At 38.0% G+C, this 24,487-nt stretch overlaps 1 protein-coding gene across 6 annotated transcripts in view; it reads left to right on the top strand.

Annotated features, from left to right (window-relative positions):
- The first annotated feature begins 793 nt into the window (after positions 1-793).
- Positions 794-24,487, top strand: part of IMMT (inner membrane mitochondrial protein) — a 46,029-nt gene continuing 22,335 nt past the window's right edge. The window contains exons 1-6 of one of the 6 annotated variants that reach the window (XM_028515248.2): positions 794-941; positions 16,286-16,359; positions 17,060-17,249; positions 21,569-21,680; positions 23,936-24,040; positions 24,372-24,467. In XM_028515248.2, coding sequence (XP_028371049.1) covers positions 897-941; positions 16,286-16,359; positions 17,060-17,249; positions 21,569-21,680; positions 23,936-24,040; positions 24,372-24,467 — 622 coding nt within the window. In that variant the 5' untranslated portion in view covers positions 794-896. The remainder of the gene's footprint in view (positions 942-16,285; positions 16,360-17,059; positions 17,250-21,568; positions 21,681-23,935; positions 24,041-24,371; positions 24,468-24,487) is intronic. The other 5 variants (XM_036028247.1, XM_036028246.1, XM_036028249.1 and 2 more) reach the window with 5 other exon arrangements.

Genomic DNA, 24,487 nt, shown 5'->3' with positions numbered 1-24,487 from the left:
AATTAGTAGCCTTGTCTACCTCTGGGAAGAGCACCATCCAGTAGTAAATTACCTAGTTAAGACTTGAAAGTACTTTGCAAACACGATATACAAGTTTAGTTTCCATAATATTGATAGTATTGAATACTGTGTTCAAATTTAACGTAATACCTTGATTACAGACTCAGTGGGATACTTTGAACAATGTTTCTTCATTGACTTTCTTATCTTCCAACCCGTACCATAGACTGCAGCCAAATGTCTTTCAAAATAAAAACTTTGTGGAGAAAGCTGTGCAGTTTAAACTGGAAGTAGTAGAAGCTGTGGAACCCGACGAATCTGGGTTTCTATCCTCACTCTGCTGTTAAGTTACGTTGAGTGACACATTATGCACATAGGTTTCTCCAGTGCTCGTTCACCCAGTCTCCCGCAATCTGGAAGACTCCCAAAGAACGGCTGTCAAACGATGCGCAAGCCAAAAGAACACCGATTTAGCCAAATCGATTCCTTTCCACGAAATTGACGGAGACGGCTGAGATGCTTTCTTCCTTAATTCTCTGAAGAGTCAGGCCTATCCCTTTTTAGATCGACTAAAGCCTGAGTTTCACACGTCCTTCCTTGCCTCCCGTTTATCTAGTAACCCTGGATTGGAGGTGCCGTCCAGAACCGAGTGACGACTGGGAAATAAAAAAAAAAACACACTTCCCACCAATGGAGGACCCATACTCTCTTAAAGATGCCAGGGCTGGACGAAAGAGGAGTGCGCTTGCGCAGTGGCTCTGAAACCTCCGCTACGCCCGAGGAGGGGTAGCGGGGAGGGACTTACGCACGCACGCACGCACGCACGCCCGCCTTCTCTTACTCGTACCGCTCTCACAGCTCCAGCTTATACCAGCCTCACAGTCCACCGGTTCGAGATGCTGCGAGTCTGTCAGTTATCCAGCGTGACCTCTGCCGCCCAGGTGAGCGCTGGGGCGCCGGGAAGGAGCGCGAAGTGAAGCGGACCCCGGGCAACCAAAGGAAAATGGAGGAGGGTGTCGCTCTGCCTAGGCCCCGGGACAAAGGCGTGTTTTTGGGCCTCTGTCTTCGCGATAATCTCGGGCGGCCCGGCAGACATTTAATTCGGGAGCTCGCCTGACAGTGATACCTTAAGGGTTATTGCTGAAGCGGGATGAGGTGTGGAAAAGAGACAGTGGCGGGTAGGCGGGCGCAGAATAGGGGGCATGGTTTCGGGGACTCATCATCCAATCAGCCCTGCGCTGCCCCATTCAAGGGCCAATCGTGGCTCCTGGCGCCTGGGTCGCCGGTTGTACGTGTGATCCGTTTCGCGCAGCCAGTGGTTGAAGGTCGAGGGGGAGAACTACAGTTCCCAGCAGGAAATGCAGAGCCTTGGTTTACTACATTTTTAATAAGGTGGTGCATGGACACTTAAGATTACGCGTTTTAGGGGTCAAGGTTGTAATTATGCGGGAATGATTTCTTTTCGTAGCTGAGAACATCTCAGAGATTATTAACCTAAATAGAAATAAAATAATAGTTTGTGGAGTTCAAACGCTTGGTACTTGAGGAAGGACAGGAGTCATGACCTTGTGCTCATTTCTGAGATTAGTCTGGGGATCTCTGTTTCCATGGTGCTGGGACACTCAATTACTTTTACTTCGTCATAAATATCAAAATAACTTTATAAAATTAAAAAGGAAACCTATTTCTATTGATCACAATGTTCAGAAAAGTGATATTTTGGAAAAATGTATCGCAAAACAGGCCCTGTGACTCAAGTAATAATTGAATAAAATCCCTAAAAGGCAAAGTTTTTTCTTCCAAGTTTGCTTATCTACTCATTTGTTGTCAGGGTAGGAGAAACAACCTCTTACATAGGAAAATAATGTCTGTATTAGTTTCTATTGCTACATTACAAATACCACAACTTTAACCAAATAAAACAACACCCATTTATTATCGTACAGTTTCTAGACATGAATGATTTTGGTTCTCTACTCAGTGTCACACAAGACTGCAATCAAGGTGCTGGCTGTTTTGTGGTTTTGATTTGGAGGTCAGGGTTCTCTTCAAGCTCATGCAGGTTTTTTTTTAAAGATTTTATTTATTTTTAGACGGGGGAAGGGAGAGAAACATCAATGTATGGTTGCTTTTTGCGTCCCCTGCCCCCCCACGACCTTTAGCCTGGGCCGCAACCCAGACATGTGCCCTGAGAATTGGATCGGCGACCCTTTGGTTTGCAGGCCAGTGCTCAACCCACTGAGCTACAGCCAAGGCAAGCTCATGCAGTTTTGTTGGCAAAATTTAGTTCCTTGGAACTGTGGCGATTGAAGTCCTCGTTTTCTTACTAGCTCTCGCCTAGTCTCTCTTAGAGGCTGCTTGAAGTTAATCGCCACGGAGTCCTCAGGTAGTTCATAACATGGACGTTTGCTTTCCTGCAGGCCACTGGGAGCTTGTCTCTTTGACTTCAAAATCTCTCTTTACTTCCCTGTTTCTGATCTCTAGGCCCAGATATGAAAGGTTTCTATTATTAGGCCAGGCTCACCTGGGTAACCTCTTTTTGATTAGTTCAAAGTTAACTGATTAATAACCTGCAGCCCTCATAGTGGGCTTATAGCAAGGAGTGGAGCTCATGGGGGCCTTGTTAGAATCCGGCCTACTGTAGCACCCAGGTGGGGCTAGGAGGATGAAGAAAGAAGAGCAACCTTTCCAGGTAGACCTGTTGAAGTTTGTCTTTGGAGCCTTCCCTTCATGGTACACTTTTCTTTATTCTGTCCTCAGACTAATGGTTGTCACTAATCTGTCCCCTTTGTCTGCCCTAAAGTCCAAAATTACTTTTTCTTTGCCTTTATCAAAATATTTTTTTGTTAGATTCGACATGTAGTGAACCATATGGTATTTGTCTTTCTCTGACTGCCTTATTTCACTTAGCATAACGTTCTCCATGTCCATCCATACTGTTGCAAAGGGTAAAATTTTCTTTTTTACAGCTGAGTAGAATTCCATTCTGTAAATGTCCCATAGGTGTTTTATCCACTCACCTATTGATGGACCAAAATATTTTTAACTTACTGGGTTCCTAATAAGACAATTAGAAGAAAACATTAAGAGTATAAGAACCCTTTTCTGGCTTGCAACCAAGATTTCTTACCTTCTTAAAATTGTTGTCTTGTAAGATATTTAAAGACATTTTACGAAATTCATTGGTTTACTCTTACATCTTCTCAATCATTCTACAGCATTTGATACTGTTGCTTTGTGAAACTCTTTTTGCTCTTTTGGCTTTTCTCATGTAGTATCTTAGGGCTCATCTTACCCTCTTTCTCTCTCTTGTTTTCCTTTGTTGAGTGTGCTGCTTCCACATTATCTCTAAGTATACCCTTAAGGTTCAGTTTTCTCTCTCTTTTTAAAATTAAGACCTAGTTTATTAGAGCAGTTTTAGGTTTACAGGAAAATTGAGGGGAAGTACAGTGATTTCTCATAAATCCCCTGCCCCCATGTATGCATAGCCTCCCCCATTATCAACATCCCCTGCCAGAGTGGTGCCTTGTTACAACTGATGACCCTACATTGGCATATTATAATCACCCAAACTCCATAATTTTCATTAGTGTTCACTTTGGGTGTTGTGTAGTCTCTGGGTTTGGACGAATGTGTGATGACATTATCCATTATTGTGACATAATGCAAAGTATTTTCACCATCTTAAAATTTCTGCTTTATATGTACTCATCACTCTCCCAATCTAAGTACTCCCTCAAGGGAACCACTGACCTTTTTACTCACTCCATACTTTTGCCTTTTGTATAATGTCATCTAAATGGAATCATACAGTGAGGAGGCTTTTCAGGTTGACTTTCACTTAGTAATAAGCATTTAAGGTTTTTCTGTGTTTTCATGGCTTGATAACTTATTTATTTTTTAAAAAATATTTTATTTATTTTTAGAAAGAGGGAAGGGAGGGAGAAAGAGAAGGAGAGAAACATCAATGTGAAGAGAAACATTGATGTGAGAGAGAAACATCAACCAGTTGCTTCTCACATTCCCCCAACCAGGGACCTGGCCTGCAACCCAGGCATGTCCCCTGACTGGGAATTGAACTGGTGAATTTTTGGTTCACAGGCTGGTGCTCAGTTCACTGTACCACACCAGCCAGGGCTGATAGCTCATTTATTTTTAGCACTGAATAATATTTCATTGTCTGGACGTACCACAGTTTATCCATTCATTTACTGAAAAACATTGTGGTTGCTTCCAAGTTTTGGCCATTTATAAATAAAGCTGCTCTAAATATTCATGTACACATTTTCGTATGGGTGTGTTTTTGACTCCTCTGGGTAAATACCAAGGAGTGTGATTGCTGGATTGTATGATGAGGGTTGTTTAGTTTTGTAAGAAACTGCCAAACTATCTTTCAAAGTGGCTATGTTATTTGCATTTCCAACAGCAATGAATAAGAGCTATTCTTTCATCTCCTTGTCAGCATTTGGTGGTGTCAGTGTTCGGGATTTTGGCCATTCTGATAGGAGTGTAGTGGTATCTTATTGTTGTTCCATCTCTTTATATGTTATTTCTTGGGATTACATCAGTTCTCAGAACTATAATCCCTAAGCAGATGACTCTCTAGCCTTTTTTGATCTTTGTACCCAAATTTCAAAATTCCGTTTGACTTTGTCAACTTTATGCAAAACAACCACTTGTCAAAATTCTTTCCATTCCTACAAACCACATCTTAAATGTCTTCACTGCTCTTACTATTGCCCTCTTAGATTCAGTTCTTTACATAGTAGTTAATAAAGGCTTTTTATTTATTTTTTAAACATACAGGTCATACCATGCCCTTCAGTGACATTCCATCATATTCAGAATAAAATCTAAACTCTTTACCATACTCACCAGACCCTTCATGATCTGGCTTTTTGGATATCTCACTTTTCTACTCTGCCTCAGTATCTTCTTCTGGCATTTCTAGCCCTTACCTCATTGCCTTCTCATTGGCTGCTTCTTTTGCCCTGAAGTCTTCCCACACATCTTTGCTTAGCTCACCTTCATTCAGTATTTTCTCAAATATTTCCTTCAGAGAGCTCTTCCCTACCTAAAGCAAATCTAACTACTCTTTCCTCCTTTGTATCTCTCTGAATGTACTATTGCCCTACTTCTGTTTTACTTTGCAGCTCTTACCACTACTTGACATAAATGTATATTTATTGCGTATTTCCCTTATTAAAATGTGAGCTTCACAAAAGTCCATATTTTTTTACTGCTGTATTTCACTGACAATAGTCCCTGGCTCCGTAATAGATACTCAGTAAGTATTTGTGATGTTTGTGTGAGGGAATAAACATGACCTCCTTTTAACCCCCGTAGGTTTTAGCATCTTTAATGATGTGTTCTTTTCTCCAGAGAAGCAGAACCAATAAGATATGTAAATAGAAGGATTTATTATAAGGAATTGGCTTATGCAGTTGGGGCTGGCAAGTTCAACATCTGGCTTGATATGCAGAGACCGAGGAGAACCTGTGGTGCCCCTTCAGTCTGAAGGCTGGTGATCCAGAGACTCAGGAGAGTTGATGGTGCAGTTCCACTCTTTAGGCTGGAGAATTCCCTCTTGCTTAGGGAGGCTGACTCTTTGTTTTGTTCAGGCCTTCAGATGATTGGATAAGAGGTCCACCTGTGTTGTGGAAGACACACTGCTTTACTCACAGTTCACTGGTTTACAAATGATAATCTCATACAAAACATCTTCCAAGTTGTTAATTAACCATCACAGATGACATCTCCCTTATTCTTTATGTCTGGACTCATCATCCTTAAATTCTTTACATGTGGATATTCAGTACAAGTGAATTGTTCTCTTTTGTGTTTTATTTTCCAGAAGTGTGCTTCAGAGCTCTGGGTCTTCCTCAGTTTATTTCCCAGATCTAACACCATCTGTCTTCTCTTAGTCCCAGTACTATACTGCATCATCTGACCTAATCTTTTCTGAGCATTGGGTTTGGAGGCCCAGTCTAGCCCTCTCCCAAACTATAGATGTGGTAGTGGCCATCTTCATATGCAATAATATCCGCTTGTCACTTACAGGGAGAGAAAGAAACATTATTGTTCTTGAGGACCGACAAAGCCAGTTTATTTAAGACCCACTTTGATAGCAAAGCTAGTTTGGACTGAACTTCTGTGTGGACATTATTAGCTATCATCGTCTAGAATTCTTCTTTTCAGTTAAGGTTATAAAACAGTGTGTGACTCAGTAAAAATGTCTGCCATGCATACGAGTACACGGCAGAAAGCAGTTTAGTATATCATGCAGTCTGTTGTTTGCTCCTAGCCAAACTAGAATCCTTGTTTAATTATTTTTTGTTTTCATTTCTCTAGAGCAGTGGCTTTCAAACAGTTTTGAAATAAATTTTACATCATATCTTAGAAAACACAAATGAGAATATATAAGCAATATATATATTCATACACATATGCAAGGAAAACTAAAGTATTAAGTTCCCACCTTTTTCATACTGATTAATATCTGCCATTTCATTTTCCTAGCTGAAGAGCACTCTTCCTCCTAGACATCAAATGTATTTATACTGGGAGATAATACTGTGGCACTGCCAAACTTACTGGAATTATGTGACATATTTTTAACCTTAATGCATGATTCTTATAAAATGTTTTAATTAACTAGAAAAGTCCAATTTGGATGAAGTCCAATTTATCTTTTCTTTTAGAATATCTAAGAAACCAGTGCTAAATCCAAAGTCTGCCTCCAGAGCTCTCTTTCTCAAGCACCAAGATAAATTATCTCTTTATTTTTACCCTAAATAAAACTAATATCCCACTTTAACACATAAAATATTGGAACTTCTTAGTTCCAGAATTCCTTTTTATTAATAACCTTAATAAAATAATAATAAAATATTATTAATGAAGTTGTATATTAAACTGCATTTTAAATATGGGACTGTCATTAACTTCTGTACATCTTTTGTTTGTATGGGAAGAATCTTTACCACAAAACTCACCTAGATGTTGTTAGTTACAGCAGTCAGCAAAGTCTGGAGGGAAAACCTGGAACTTCCAGATAGGGCTCATACGAGGAGACTTTAATTATTGTCTTGGTTTCCAGGTCATAACTCTGGATTGTGTTTACCTTTTATGTTTACTTTAGTTGGGTATAGCTTAGGAAAAGATGGCTTGTGCAAGGACATTACATGGAAACTGGACGTTTTATCTTGCTTTTTTGGTTTATTTTTTGTTTCTTTAAAAATTGTATTTCTATATGTTAGAAGCAGCAATGCTAACCTTGTAACATTTATTATAAGGTTATATGTCAAGGTAAATTACTTTGAAACAGTATTGTCCTTTTTACATCATAGGTTATTATTGGGTTGGCCAAAGTTTAATTTTTTTCTATAAGATGGCTCTAGAAGTGCTTGGTTGTCTTTAACTTCATTCAAAACCATTTTGTTAGATTGTATTGTGACAGCTGTCATATCAGCATGCATTAAAAAAAACTTAGCAAAATCGATGACTTTTTGTGTAGCCATTTTAATACTGAAGGTGGAAGAAAATATGCAGTGTTTTGGCATATTATGCCTTATTTCAAGAAGGTAAAAATGCAACTGGAGTGCAAAAAAAGATTTGTGCAGTGTATGGAGAAGGTGCTGTGACTGATCAAACGTGTCAAAAGTAGTTTGTGAAGTTTTGTGCTGAAGATTTCTCACTGGATGATGCTCTGTGGTTGGGCAGAAGTTGAAGTTGACGGTGATCAAATTGAGACATTAATTGAGAGCAGTCAGTGTTATATACCACACAGGAGATAGCTGACGTACTCAAAATATCCAAATCAGTAAAGGTATTGGTGCAAATGAAAAATGTGTCTTTTTCATGGGAAAAAACCATGCAGACTTTGGCCAACCCATTAATATTAAAAAATATTTTTTCTCTTTTATTGATCCTAGAGAGAGTGGAAGGGAGGGAGATAGAGAGGGAGAGAAACATCAGTTGGTTGCTTCTTGCACACCCTGAACTGGGGACTGAACTCACAACCCAGGCGTGTGCCCTGACCAGGAATTGAACTGGTGACCTTTTTGTTTGCAGGATGGTGCCCAACCAACTGAGCCATACCAGACAGGGCCATAGGTTATTAATAAAAAGGAATTCCGGAACTAAGAAGTTCCAATATTTTATGTGTTAAAGTGGGATATTAGTTTTATTTAGGGTAGAAATAAAGAGATAGTTTATCTTGGTGCTTGAGAAAGAGAGCTCTGGAGGCAGACTTTGGATTTAGCACTGGTTTCTTAGATATTCTAAAAGAAAAGATAAATTGGACTTCATCAAAATTAAAATTTGTTATGCATCAGAGGGCATGGAAGACAATGAAAAGAATGGGAATATTTTCAAATCATGTATCTGGTAAAGATCTAGTATCTAGAATATGTGAATAACTTGTACAACTCAACTACAAAAAGGCAACTCAAGTAAATATGGTCAAACGACTTGAATAGACATTTATCCAAAGAAAATATATAAATGGCCAACAACCATGTGAGAAAATGTACTCACTATGAGGATTATAGTAAAAACAGCAAATAAGTGTTGGTGAAGATGCGGAGAAATTGGAACCCTCATACACTGCTGGGGAATGTAAAATGGTACAGTTTAACGTTGAATTACCATATGACCCTGCAATTCCACCCAAAGGAATTGAAAACAGGTGTTCAAACAAAAGCTTGTAGATGAATGTTCATAGCACTGTTCACAGTAGCCAAAAGATGGAGACAACCCAAATATCCAACTGAGGTCTGTATAAACAAAATATAGTATGTGTATATGATGAAATATTATATTCAGCCATAAAAGATATTAAGTACATGCTGCATGCATGATACATGTTACAGCATGGATAAGCATTGAAAACATTATGCCAAGTGGAAGAAGCCAGGCACAAAAGATCATAGTATGATTGCATTTATACACAATAACCAAAATAGGCCAGTCTGTGGAGGCAGGCAGTATATAGAGGTTGCCAAGGGCTGGAGAGAGGTGAAAGCGGAGAGACTGCCTAGTCGGTGCAGTGATTTCCTTTTGGAGTGATGAAAATGTTCTAGAATTAGTGGTGGTGTTTGTTGTATAGCAGTGTGAATGTACTGAATGCCACTGAAGTGTACACTTTAAAATGGTGAATTTTATAAGTGAATTTTACTAAACACAGGGGAAAAAACCTTGCTGTTAGGTATTTGCAGATGGCCTAAGGTATAGAGACAGAAAAACACACACACATTATACACACACACATAATTTAGAATGATACTGTGTATTGAAGTGGAATTCATTGGCCAAAGATAGGATAATGTATGGTATATTTTCAAAAGGATAATACTTCCAACTGGTGAAGCTCCATCAGAAGTGTTTAAATTCATCAGTTCATAAAGGTACTGTTCTGGTTATAGTTACATATACCACCTGGAGCTTTATTGTCTCAGTTCTGGAGGTTGCCTGGGCTCAGCTGGGCTTAGGGTCCCTCATGAGGTGTATGGTAGTCAGGCAGTGGCTGGGGATAGAGTCATCTCAAAGGCTTCCTCACTCCCATGTCTGGCAGCTGATATAGGCTACAGCTGACATCTCAACTGAGGCTGTTGGCTGGAACACCTACATGTGGCGGCTGTGTGTCTGGGAGCTTCTTCACAGTTTGGTGGCTGGGTTCCCAGAGCAAGTGTGGCAAGTGACAGCCTAGCAGAAGCTGTGCCCCCCTTTATGCTCTAGTGTTAGGAGTCACAGAGCATCACTTTCACTGCCCTCTGTTAGTAAATTAGTAACAAAGTCCTGACCTTGTTCAAGGTGAGGGTAGTAGAACTCACGGAGGAGTGGCAAGATTCTGGAAGAGCATGTGGTACAGGAAATATTATTCCATTCAGTTTGGATAATACAGTCTGCCCTCCAGCCACATTTTACATCCCTCCCTGTACAAATACATTCACGACCTTCCTTAAAACTCTTCAAAATCTCATCCCATCATAGTATCAGGCTTAGACAAAAGGACCAGGATCTTGTTGTCTAAATCACATTCCTCTGCAAATAAGACATTTTGGATGTGGATGTGGTCCCTAGGATATAACTCGCTAACTACTTTTCCTTTCAATCTAAAGACCTGTCAACTAAAGAGACAAGTAATCTGTTCCTTATATAACTAACATATAATATATGTGGAGTGACAGGCACTCTAAGACTCTTCCATTCACAGGTGGAAAAAAAGAGGCACACAGCAGTCACTGTTCCATAACAAATGTAAACTCTGTGCATGGTAGGATTTCGTCCTGCTGCTTGAATGACTCTTTATTGCTCTTGATTCTATTCTCTGGGGTCCTAGTTTCACCCCTTTAATTATCCTTTTCCAGAAAAATGTAGCCTATTTACAGCTGAATCAATTTCTCAGGCTGATGTCTATAGAAGTTCGAGAGTCCCAAAGCCTCTTTTTGTTTTGTGCTGTGCCCCTTTTAATCCAAGCTGGCATATTTTTCATCAACATAGTTCTCATAACAACTTTGTGTGTTTCCTGTGGGTGGGTTTTTTTCTCCATTATACAAAAGCCATCCCCACAAGTCTTACTGAGATAAGCCCTTCTGCATTTTGGGTTCCCTGTGAGGCTACTGTGGGGTATAACCCTTAAGACTCTCAGTAGCGCTGTTTAACAAAAAGATCATTTGAATCATACCCTAAAGTTCCTTAGTGGGCCTTTTCTGTATGTAAAAGTTTCTGTGAGGAGCATCTTTTTAGATCCTTTGAGGCCTTAAAGGATTTTATTTATGTTTTAGAGAGAGGAGAAGGGAGGGAGAAAGAAAGAGAGAGAAACATTAAAGTGCAAGAGAACCATCAGTAGGTTACTTCAAGCACACCCCTAGCTGGGGACCTGGCCTGAAACCCAGGCATGTGCTCTGACTGGGAATCGAACCTGATAACTTTTGTTTTGTGGCACAATACCCAACCCACTGAGCCACACCAGTCAGGGTGGTCGTGGAAGATCATTGCTGACTGAAGGAGCTGAGATTGAGAAACAGTTTTATTTTACAAATGCTTTATAAAATGTCAAGGAGCCAAGTTCTGGCTCCTTTATATTTCTTTTAAATTATGTTTTATAGCTGATTTTCACTCTTTTCGTACTCTGCTAAGAGAAACCAGTTGGCATTTTTGTTGAACATTCTGCTTGAAACTCTTATTTAGCTATATCCATCAGTTCATTAAGTATCTACTATATAACTGTATCTAATTTTCTATTTTATGTGTCTCAGTGTAGGTGAAAATTTTGATTAACTCTTGCCACTACATAACAAAGATCCTTTTCTCCCAGGTTCCAAAATATAATATTTTTCTCACTTTTCTTTAGCCCTCACCAATACCCTCCATGAAGACCATCAGGCTTCTGCTAATAGTTTCTTCAAGGCCCTTCCAATTCCTCCCACCTGGTCCCTCTTCCCCACCTCCTGTCCCCAAGTCATTCCCACATTATGTTTTGTTGCAGCAATACCCCACTTCCAGGTATAGCCAAAGGCAACTGTTTGGTTATAACTGTATCACCCCAAACTTAGTGGTATTAAATAACTGCATTATTTATTATTTTACAACAGTAACATTTATTATATAGATAGAAATTATGTTTATATTATATGTAAGTAATATAAATGAAACATTTATTATATAAATGACAAATTTTATTATATTTTAATTGTAAAAGTTTCTGAGCTTTGTTAGGAGGCTTTTGAGGTCTCATAAGGTTGCAAGGTTCTAGAAAAAAATACAACCTGTCACAATTAATAAATGAAAACAAACAAAAAAAACACCCAAATTGAAATTGGTATCATCAGAGGATAACTGGATAAAATCGTAAAAAGAATCAAGCGTTTATCCTGCCTTTCCTATATGAACTATTGGGTAACCAAATTGTAGTTTGGGAGAAACATCTCTTCATAAAATATGTCAAATAATAAATGAAAAATAATGAATTATAGATCACTTTTTGCAACTTTTGGTAAAGTAATAGATTTAGACATTGTATGTCAACGCGGTAGGTAATATCATAAAAAGAAAAAACAACCCAACGTGTGTGCCTCCTGATGAAAGAACACACCACCACCTAAAGCTTTGCCCGAGAGAGTAAACCGGAGTCTGAGCAAGTGCCTGGATCCAACTCTAGTTTACAGGAAGTAGAGAGGACAGGAACATGTTAAATTGCACCTTGAACAAAATCCAGTCTGGAGAATTCTACAGGTGAAGCAACCCAAATTCTTCAACAAATTAATTATTGTAGGGAAAACCTATAGATTAAAAGAGACTTAGAAGACATTAATTTTTTTTTTAACGTAGGCAAAACTAACTAAGTTAGAGTCCCAAGTTAGGACTTTTACTTGGGTGATAAAACCATGAAAAACTTAAGTTTCCTGACTTGTAAAGCTCTATTCAGGATATTAAATGCTATATAGAATATGAGGGTGGGCTAATGAATATGATAATTTTTAAAAATCAAGAGCTATTGTTTCAGATAAAACCCTATTAATCTGAGTCATAGCCCCTGGCTGGTGTAGCTCAGTGGATTGAGCAAGGGCTGTGAACCAAAGCATCGCAGGTTCAATTCCCAGTCAGGGCACGTGCCTGGGTTGCAGGCCATGTCCCCACTGGGGGCCACATGAGAGGCAACCACACATTGATGTTTCTCTCTCTTTCTCCCTCCCTTCCCCTCTCTAAAAATAAATAAATAAAATCTTAAAAAAAAAAAAAAGGTGACTTTCTTTTAAAAAAAATCTGAGTCATGATATCATTTCTGAATTTTTCTCATACAGAACTATGAAACTTTTTATTGCTATCATTTTTGGTTATAAAAGATAATTCTTTTTACATTTTATCCCCTCTTAAATCAGGGTACATTTGACAATGGAAGGTGTGTTGTTTAATTGAAAGTATTTTGATAGCCCAGCTTTAAAAAATAAAAATCCAGAAAGGCACTCCTATGTTCATTGCAGTGTGATTTATAATAGCCAAGATTTGGAAGTAGCCCAAGTGCCCATCAGTAGATGGGTGGATAAAAGACCTGTGGTACATTTACACAGTGGAATACTACTCAGCCATAAGAAAGAAGGAACTTTTACCTTTTGCAACAGCATGGATGGACCTGAGAATATTATGCTAAGTGAAATGTGCCAGTCAGAGAAAGACAAGTATTATATGGTTTTATTTATATATGGAATCTAATGAACAAACTAAGGTAACAAAATAGAAACAGAGTCATAGATACAGAGAACAGACTGACAGTTGTCAGAGGGGAAGAGGTTTGTGTGAAAAAAGTGAAGGAATTAAGCAAAGAAAAAACCTCATAGACATGGTCAAAAGTATGGTGATTACCAGAGGGAAAGGTGGAAGAGGGTAAAGGGATAAATGGTGATGAAAGAAGGCTACACTGTATTGTGGTGGTGAACATACAATATGATATACAGATATTGTATTATAGAATTGTATACCTGAAACCTGTATAATTTTATTAACCAATGTCATCCAATAAATTCAATAAAAGTTTTTTCTAAAAATCCAGAAAAGTTCTAAAAAGAATAGTACTAAAAGAGAAGACTATCCCTATCATATTAAAAGCTAATTCTGATATGCAGTAGCTAATACATTGTGGTATTAGTGTATGGATAAGTAGGTAAGTGGAACAAAATAGAGCTCTAAATGCATCAAAGAATTTCATACATTTGAAAGGTGGCATTTCAAATCATTGGGGAAAAATTGATCATTTGTGAGTTAGGGACAACTGAACAGACATCTGGAAAAAATAAAATTGAATCCATATCTTATACTTTACACTAGGTTCAAAGATTTAAATATTAAAAAATGAATCCACGAGAGTAGAAGAGTCCATGGAAGAATTATTGTATAATCTGAGGGTGGCTTTCTAAGAATATGTGAAAACCCAGAAGGCATAAAAGGAAAGATTGACGATTTTAACTATGTAAAAGTAATCTTGTGCATAGCATAAGCTACCATATGCAAAGGTGAAAAGCATGTCACAAACTGGATAAAAACATTTGCAATTAGCAGATACATGGTAGCCTCTCTTTATATATAAAGAACACTTAGAGAAAACAATATGAAAAAGATTAATCTTATTTAAAAGTAGTAAAAGGATATACTCTGGTAGTTCATTTAAGAGAAAATAAAAAGGGATCACGGATACATAAACAGTCATAGTAAGGGAAATTGTGATTAAAATTACATTGAAAGTGTGGTGGAAAGGCTGGGGGAAAACATGCTCATTATTTCAGGAGGACAGTTTGGTTCATTTAGCAATTTTTATTAACATTGTGTATTTTACTTTAAGAATTGACCTAAAATGATGTGTTTCCCAGGCAGAATTACTTATTATAACAAAAATTAAGACAGAACTCCAGCCCTGGCTGGCATAGCTCAGTGGACTGAGTGTGGGCTGCGAACCAAAGTGTCGCAGGTTCAATTCCCAGTAAGGGTACATGTCTGGGTTATAGGCCATGACCCCCAGCAACCGCACATTGATGTTTCTCTCTCTCTCTTTCTCCCTTACCTCTCTAAAAATAAATAAATAAAATCTATAAAAAAAAGAAGACAGAGCTCCAATGTCCATCTAAAGAGAGCTGGTTAAATACACTGAGTAGCATCTATACAGTAGAATACTGAAGCTGTAAAATCCACTGGGAGGATTTACATGTACTGATAGAGAATGGTCTCAAATACGTACATTGTTGAATGAACTTTTGTACAGAACTGGATATATATTATGCTATCATTTGTATAAAGGGGTGTGTGTCAGGTATTCTCTGTCACCAAATATATGTGGATATACAAGAAATTGATAGCACTGGTTGCCTCTGAGTAGCTGCTGGTCAGAAGTATGAGGGAGCGTTCTCTCTGTACAAAACTAAACTTTGAGTTTTGATTTTAAGTTTTACATTATAACTAGAAACTACAAATACACAGTCACATCAGATATATTCTGTCAAAGGGAGGGAAGAGGGTTAAGCTAAAAGAAAGTAGAAGATGGATAAAGACACAGGTTAAACATAAATATTGATGTGAACAAGGTGTTCTCAAATTCTAGCGTTGAACTCCACAAAATGGAGTTGTTGACATGAAAGTATAGATGCAATTCTGTTTAAAACTTCATATGACCTGCTTTATAGAACAGTAGGGAAAGATTTAGAGAGGGAAGACGGGGAGAGAAACATCAATGTGTGGTTGCCTCTAGGGCGCCCCCTGCTGGGAACCTGGCCTGCAACCAAGGCATGTGCCCTGACTGAGAATCCAACCGGCGACCCTTTGGTTCGAAGGCTGGTGCTCAATCCACTGAGCCACACCAGCCAGGGCCAAATTAGTTAATATGTTGATTTGATGTTTCCATTAGGCTTTGGCAAAGTTTGGCAAATTTTGACTGTAAATTGCAATTATAATTCTAGGGTCATTTCATGTGCTGTCTAATCAGGTGGTATATTTTCTTCACACTTAAGATACTTCTAAAAGGAAGTTTGTGTATTTCTGATATTGCTTGGATGCAGCTTCATTAAGGATCCTAAAGAAAGCATTTTTTCCCCTTGACTTGTTGCAGTTTGATTTTCTACTTGCTGTAAAGAAATATTGTATTTATGAATGCCATAAATTTGTAATTTGAGAGTGATAGCAATGAACAGTTGAAGTTTATCAGTACCACACAGTACCACTTAGATATGCATTTATTAGTTTTAAGGGATCCATGCATGTATTGCTAAGAAGCATTTCAATTATGTGCTTTCTGTGATTAAAATAAATCACAAAGCATTGCCCTGATTATTCACTTTTATGTAAAGATAGACTAGTTACATGGAGATAAATATTTACTTGAGCCTTTATTACATTAGTTAAAATAATTTATACAACAGTATAAAATAAAGTTTACAAAGAAAAAAATAGATATTTTATACTTTTTTATTTTTCTCTTGTCAATTAAGAAATCATACAGCAAATCCCATTTATATCCAAGAAATAATTAGCATATATAACATTTAAAAGTGCTAATTAATTATAGTCTGATAATTTTTTTAATCTTAGAATTTATTTTGTATGAGCCTTGGTGTGCAGGAAACATCACTGTTCTTTAAGGGTCTGTGAGTGTTTCATGATAAAATAATTTATGAAAGTAAACTGATTTTTGTTTAATGAAGACGTTTGTAATAAAAGTATTACTTCTTTAGTCCAACCCTAAAAGCTTCCCAGAATCCTTTAACTGTACAGATTGTGATGTTTTCTTCTTCCATTCCAGAGCTGTCTCTGTGGGAAGTTTGTCCTCCGTCCACTACGACCATGCCGTAGATACTCTACTGCAGGCGGTTCTGGGTATGTAGTTTGTCTCTCTGTAGACAGGTTTTTTGTGTGCTGTGGTGTGTGTGTTTGTATTTTCCTTGAATATGGGAATAGCTGCTTAAAACCTTTTTTCTTAAGGAGTATGAACACTGGAGCTTTATCATAATATCTTTGGAGCTTTGCTTATTTATAGGTGAAAGTTTGTTTCACTCCTTTTGATTCTTTGGTAATTGGATGGCACTTGAGGTCAATGCCCCATCACCCCAGCCCCATATGCTATCTTCCATTCTGTGGCAAATAGATTTCTTCCTAGAACTCAGCACACTATAACTTCAAAAGTGTTTGTTAGGTCTCTTTGACATTTGTATTATCTTACTTTTGTAAAGGTTTATTTTATTGTATTTACAGAAATGTGTAAGGGAAGAGACACTTTGAAAGTTAGTGATATTTCTTTTTTGGGTTCAGAGGAAGTCTCATGATTGTGAACATTTTGAATTTTAAATGTTAAAGGGTAGATGGCTTCATATCTACCTATCTTAGGTATTACTGTATTTAATTTATTTTTTAGTTATTCATAAATAAGTGTCATTTTTCTATTGTGGACATGTTTAAACCATATCCAGGAAAGGTGATGTGCAGCTATGCTAATAAACTTAAAATAGAGGTTAGAGGTCTTTGAGTAGGTTTAGGAGAGCCAAGAAATATAAATGTGTTTCCTATTTTTTTCACTTAGGTTGTCGCCTGGCAAAATTGCTGGAGCTGGTCTTTTATTTGTTGGTGGAGGTATTGGTGGCACTATCCTGTATGCCAAGTGGGATTCTCATTTCCGAGAAAGTGTAGAGAAAACCATACCTTACTCAGACAAAGTCTTTGAGGTGGTTCTTGGTTCCCCAGCTTATAATGTTCCATTGTCAAAGAAGCCGGTAAGCATTTTAAATATTATTTCACTTTACTCTGTGGAATATTTTTAAAAGCAGGTTGTTTCATCTTAAAAGTATCTTGCATGTATAATTCAGTAGAGCTTGCCAGATGGGTTTGTCAGTTTTTAAAAAATATTAATCTGCAGTGTTAGATTTGTAACCCTTTGGAGTCCCTTAATTGCTCCCATTTAGTACACACACACACAAAGTAACTGTGTGGCACGTGAAGGTAAATGGAAGAGCTGGTCCCACAGCGGTAACCCTGGCTGCCCTGTGGGCCGAGGGAGTCTGTGTCAGCCCACACCATTGCGGCTATCCAGCTCTGACTTACAAAACTAGGAACAAAAATGTAGAGTGGCTATGACACATAATCCAGAACTTTTCATTAGTAATGGTTCCTTTTAGACCACGAAACGGTCTGAGAATTTTTGGTTACATAGTGATTGGTTCTTCAGTACTAATTGGCATCCCTTGGACTTTGTACATATTCTTTAGAGTTTCATCCCTTCTCCTTCCCCACCCCCCAAATAGGCTTAAAAAATAAAATTTTAAGTGTATCTTCATTCAAACAACTGCTTGAAAATATTTACAAAAGAGAGCACAGATTTTTGCTGATTTGGTATTGGGTATTTCCTTATGCTGTGAAGCTGGACATGGCTGAGATCAGTTCATGCTTAGAAACTGGGTGGGCTTCTGTTTTCTAGTATCAAGTGTGGTCTAGAGACCAATCCTGTGACAGAGTTAATGTCTAGAAAAGCAAGTGTCCTCTGACAACCCCAGGCCCCCAAACATGCTTTATCTTTTCTTTTTTTTAAAAATTATTTATTTAATTTTAGAGAGAGGAAAAGGGCGGGAGAAGTGGCGGGGGGGGCATCAGTGTGTAGTTGCCTCTCACGTGGCCCCCACCCAGGGCCCTGGCCTGCAACCCATGCATGTGCTCTGACCAGGAATCGAACCGGTGACCCTTTAGTTCATAGCCTGCCCTCAATCCACTGAGCTACACAAGCCAGGGCCAAACATGCTTTTTCAAAATGTCTTTGTTTAGTCTCATACATCGTTTATACTCCCATATGAATCTTAAATGTTTATGCTGCCTGAGGGAGACAGTCTGGCAGCTCCAGTAGTCAAGGAGCAGAATCCTCTGGATTCATTCTAAAATCCTGGTTCATTTTAAGCTACATGACCCGGGAGAAATAGCTAGGAGCATTTCTAGGAGCATGGAGTCAGGCTGAACAGTTCAGAGTAGTGTTCTGTTCTCATTCCATGTGACCTCAAGTGTCATTTTTTGTGGGTGACTTATTACTCTCTCTCGATAATTGCCATGGCTTCTTCCCGGTTCTTCAGCTACCCTGCTGAACATTTCCACTTGGAAGACTTGGCAGGTCCATACTGCACCACCTCAAAACCTACGTTCTTGATTTGCTCTATTTGTATTAAAGACAGTACCATGCTGTTTAGTAGCTAGGTTAGAATTCTTAGATTCATCTCTGTAGTTGCCTATATTTTATAAGCTATTCTGTCTTATTTCATTTCTGATATTTATTCTTTTTCTTGCATTACCAGTATCCTTATCTTTCATCACTTTATCACTTCTGACCTTTATCACTTCATATCCATGTTATCTTGCACACTGGACTAGTTCCTCTCCTCCTACACAGTCTTTCCCAGCTTTCTCCCAGTCTCCGCATCCTTACATAGATCTCTCCTAACATAATCTAGGCCATCCTCATATCAGTACTAGAGAATCTTATAAGTGCTATCATGTTTTCATTATATTTTCATGAGTTCATTTATCAGGAACTTTTATACATTCCCTATTCTTTTTTAAAGGTCTTATTTATTCATTTTCAGAGGGGAAGGAAGGGAGAAAGAGGAGAAAAACATCAATGTGCAGAGAAACATCAGTCCATTGCCTCTCACAATTCCCCAAACTAGAGAGACTTTAAAGATTGTCTTGTGTTCCTGAAAAAGGGAAGTGGAGCCAGGAACTATTAGCCTAGGAACTGGCTATCGTCTCCTTTACTCCGTAGTCTGTGGTTGTCACATTTCTTAGGTTGACGTTTGATGTGCTTGGCAGTCTGGTTTTTATTTTCCTCTCCAGTCTTATCACTGAATGGTCCTGCACATCAACCCTTAGCTTCATGCCAGTTTACCTTACAAATATGCCTGTGCTTTCCATTCATTCATTCAACAAATGTATATCAAATGATTATTGTGACTAGGCCCTGTTCCAAGCACCTTGATTAAAGCATAGAACTAAACAAAGATCCCTGCCATTTGCATGACTTTTCCCATGGTGGTCTTCTACCTGGAATTACTTCCTTTCTTTGTTAATGTTCTCTTCAAGTCCTGTAGCCTTCCCTACACACACCAAAGTGAGTTTTCTCACCTCCGAATTAAAATAGCAGTGAGTGTTTTCATTTAAAAATTTTTATAATTTAATCAGCATTCTGTATTGTTATACATTGTTATTTCCACTTTTAGAAACTATGCATTCTATTTCATGGGAATCTTTTTAGTGCCAACATGTATAATTAACATAGACAGTAAATGTTGAGAGAAGATAATCTTAAAATCTTTTTGAGGGGCATGGAATAAGACCAGCCTAAATGGAGACAAATGCTGTGTGTTCTTGGATGGGACTGAATATTTAAAAATGTCCTTTCTCTCAAATTTCTTACTAAATTTGTGCATAGTTGAGAGAAATGATGTATATATACACATACACACATATCTAGTAAGAATTCTGATAGATTTTTCTAGACATTGAAGAATTAGACAAAGTGATTTTAAAGTTCACATGGAAGAATAAGTAATGTAGCCAAGAACATTTTGAAGTGTTGGAGTGGGGAGGGGTTGGGTGACACTTGCTTTTCCAGATAATGACTGTGTTATAATCTTTCTTTAATAAACAATACAGTTTTGACACAGGATTAGAAATTAGAGATAGAACAACTGAGTCTGGAAATAGATCCTGTTTATACACAAACATTTATTGTAAGAGTATGAGTTGCCAGAACTTTATGTGAAAGTGATCTGTTGATATCTGTTGAGAATATTCAACCCCTTTGACCCCGCAATTCATCTTTAGGCAAACTGTCTTCCAGGTCCCACACTAAAGTGCTTTCCAGTTAGATGGGTAAGGATGTTTAACAAAACAGAACAGGAACCACCTTCAGTGACCAGTAATAGGTAGTGATTGATTAAGTTATGGGTTTTGCAACTACATTAGGATATGCTGTTAAATTAGGATATTATGCAACAAGAAAGAATTTCTTGACCTGGAAGAGAAATGTCCATGATATATTGTTAAATGAGAAAAAGCAAGTTACATGGTAATTTGTATAATATTACCCTATTTTAGTTTGTTTAGAGAAAGAAAAATTGTGTATGCATATCTTCCTGAGCTTCTGCTGGGGTGCGAGTGGGGTGAGGGTGGAGTTCAGGCTACTAGCAGCAGCAGCTACCTGAGAGTGCTGGAAGGGAGAGGAGTCGTATAGAGACAAATTGAAACCGTCGCTGTATCTTAATACTATTTTGGTTGTTCTAGTGAGCATGTATTTCATGATTTAAAAAAAATAAAATTTTAATAAGAAATGCATATATGTTTAATTTCTGATTGTGACAAAGTTTAGGACCATTTCTGTTTTGTTTGATTAGTCATCTCTGGGATATCTGAGTTCCTCTGCCTGCCAAGTTCTGGTGAAAAATGTGATAACATAGGTAGTAAATGAAAATACTGCTGTTACTTGGTAATTTTCTCCAGCTCCTCATCTGGCAGTCCTGTTAACATGAACAGTGCTTTAAACTAAAGGCATATGGCAACTGGGGAAAAGAAAAGGAGGCAAGACAGTTGGATTATATATTTTAATGTATGGTGCATGAATCCTGGAGATTAAAAATATAAAAAACTAATTTCATATTTACTCAGAGCCTGTAAAATCACTTGTTTCTAACTGAATGTATATAGAACATGCCATAATTTGATTTAAGAAGCAAATGGAAATAGCCTTCTCAATATCGTATATGTAAAAATAGTGTTGTTGAACAGGATAGTCATACATGATGTACTTTATTAGTTGCCTTAAGAGAAGTCGTTGTCACTACAAAAATATGGGCTAATCCTTAGGATGAAATTTTTGGATTGCATTCTTCTAATATGAAAGCTTCTCTTAGTATGGTTAATAAAATATGTTGTAAAGTGTCAACTTTATGTTCAAAACCTGAAAGACTTGACTTTTGAAATAACACACGTTACTGTATACTACCTTTTAAAATAAACAGTATTATATCCAAAATGTTAAATGTTTTTCATTTCCAAGATTCAGGCTGGTCCACTAAAAATCTCGAGTGTATCGGAGGTAATGAAAGAATCTAAACAGCCTGCCTCACAACTCCAAAAACAAAAGGGAGACACTCCAGCTGCAACAGCAGGTACCTATGTCTAGAATCATTCTTTTAAAATATAGGTAAACGAGTAGTTTCAATGTATTTGTACCCATGGTTAAGAGGGTGGCCCTTCTGCATGAAGGACTCTTCTGGTCCCCAGCTCTCACCTTGGGGAAAGATTATTCTCACTTACTTGGGCCCCCATTTTAGGGGCGAGAGGGGTATGGAGTTGGACTTTGTTATGGACAGCTGCTGAGTGAGGGTAGTGGCAAGAATTGTCTTGCCTGCAACAGACTTTGTTTTTTTTCTTTTATTTTTTCCTCTGACTCTTAGCTTTACCTCCTTTTTAGATTTTAAGATCTAGTCTCTGTTTGCACCTGTTAAAAGTGATAGAAGTGCCTTACCGAATCTAGATCTGTAGATTTTTTTTTGCCTTCATGATGTATCAGTAATCCCACTCTAGTGTACAACAGTTAATTCGAACCTGTTTAGTAATATATTTTAACTTTTTTGTGTTTTTTTAAGGTTTTGTTGTTTTTAAAGGTTTTATTTAACTTTTTTGTTTTTTAAAGGTTTTATTTAGTTAGTTTTAGAGAGGAGGAAGGAAGGAAGAAAAACATCAGTGTGTGGTTGCCTCTTGCACGCCCCCTACTGGGAATCTGGCCTGCAACCCAGACATGTGCCCTTACTGGCAGTCGAACCCACGACCCTTTGGTTCACAGGCTGGCACTCAATCCATTGAGCCATACCAGCCAGGGCATATATTTGAACTCCTTATGTTTCTCCTTAGTCACATCTATCCTCAATTAATCAGTTGACTTCCATTTGGCAAATATTCACTACCATGTGCCAAGTGTTCTTCTAGGCACTGGCAATATAGCAATGAACAAATAGTAAAAACTAATAAGCACAGCCCTGGATGGTGCGGCTCAGTGGATTGAGTGCTAGCCTGCGAACCAAAGGGTCACTGGTTTCCCAGTCAGGGCACATGCCTGGGTTGCAGGCCGGGTCCCCAGTTGGGGGTGTGTCAGAGGCAGCCCCACATTGATGTTTCTCTCTCTCTCTTACTCCTTCCCCTCTCTCTAAAAATAAATAAAAATAAAATGTTTTTTAAAAAACTAACAAGCACAAGCTCTGGGGTTATTCCTTAGTGGCATGAGTGGCAGGAGATCATATATTAAATACATAAGTAAAATATATAGGATGGTAGTCAGTGATAAATATGGGCGGAAATATTGCCATTTTAATGGAGTAAGGAAAGTCTCACCTGGAAGGTTTCATTTGAGCTAAGGCTATAGAGGTGAGAGAGAGAGAGTTACTAAAGGCTGGCAAGGAAAGGCATCCCAGGCAGAGGGATTAGCTAGTGCAAAGACTTGGCATTTTCTAGCAAGGAGCAAATGAAGCTGGAGTGGAGCAGAAAGCCTGTTGTGGCAGTCCAAGAGGCCATATAAGAATTTTGCTTTATATTCTGAGTGGAATGGGGAGTCCTTGGGAAGGTTCTGAGCCAGGGGATTGATATCTGACTTTTATTTTAATAAGATCACTATTGTGGAGAATATATATAAGGGACCAATGACAGAGCAGGTTTTGTGACAATTTAGCTTTATCTCTTAAATCGGACTGTCAGTTTATTTTGAAAGAATTTTTCTCCATTTTGTTGCTCTTTCCCTTTTTATTCAACTGCTAAAACTACTTATTTTCTCTTCATTCTTTTATTTATAATTCTTCAGCTCTTGAGTTTTTTCAACCTTTCTTTAAAAATATGTCTATGAAATAGTTTTAACTTAGTTCTGTTCTTCACTAATACCATCTTCACTGTGAACTTTTGGTGTTCAAAACTATCATCTTGTTCTTGCTTCTACCTCTTGTTTCATCTCTATCACTCTTCAATTTAAAAAGATTTTTTGGTTAATTTGTTTTGTCTGCCTTCTTCATAATGGGCTGTTTTTTCCTCTGTTTTTATTTATCCATGTTATGTAAATCTTGTGTCCACTTCTCATATGTTAAAGTTTAGTAATAGTACCACTGAGTATGGTTACTGGAAGGCTTGCTTGAGAATAATGATGGTTAAAATGCAGGTGGATGCTAACAAGACTCTTTTCTAGTGGTTCCCAGCTGTTGTCCATCTTGTATGGGTTTGTTCCGTGGTGAACAGTTACCTGTCCCTTTGCGTGTTTGAATAGTGGCAGCCCATGCATTTGTATCTTCATGCGTGTTTCTCTCTTAATCCAGGAAACTATAAATACCAGTAGTAACACATTTATAGCACTTAACAGTGGCAGCTCAAATTATTTCTGCAGCAGGTGATACACTGTCGGTCCCAGCCCCTGCGCTTCAGTGTGAGGAATCTATAAAAACTGGTCACCCTCAAATTGGTGAAGGAAAACCCAAGCCTGCAACTTCAGGTAGTTTAAATATTTATATTTGTGGTTTTATAAATGGTATGCTCATCAGAACTATTTAATGCCTAGATAGCCCATAGACACTACGTAAGTAACATTTATACTGATTTTAAGTCTACAGACTTGCTTAGGTAATTTTTACAATTTCAAGATCTGAATAAATCTTTGAAAACAAGGGATTTAAGAACTGAGCCCTTACTTCTTCATGTTGGAGTCATTAAGTGATGCTCTCAGTTGGTGTAGCTGGCAAGTACAAATGATGGTGTTTTTATATCACAGTGAGCTGTTGAAATTCTGTGCTGAAATTTGATTTCCTCTTTACTTTTGCTGCAAGAGGAAGCATCCTCAGCTTCTGTAAGGGAGCGACCACCCGAAGAAGTTGCAGCTCGCCTTGCACAACAAGAAAAGCAAGAACAAGTTAAGCTTGAGTGTATGTAAACCAGACGGCTT

The sequence above is a fragment of the Phyllostomus discolor genome, chromosome 6 (assembly GCF_004126475.2).
Source record: "Phyllostomus discolor isolate MPI-MPIP mPhyDis1 chromosome 6, mPhyDis1.pri.v3, whole genome shotgun sequence".
Classification (NCBI taxonomy): Eukaryota; Metazoa; Chordata; class Mammalia; order Chiroptera; family Phyllostomidae; genus Phyllostomus; species Phyllostomus discolor.
The sequence above is the reverse complement of the archived record's forward strand: the minus strand, read 5'-3'. Positions and strand labels throughout refer to the sequence as shown.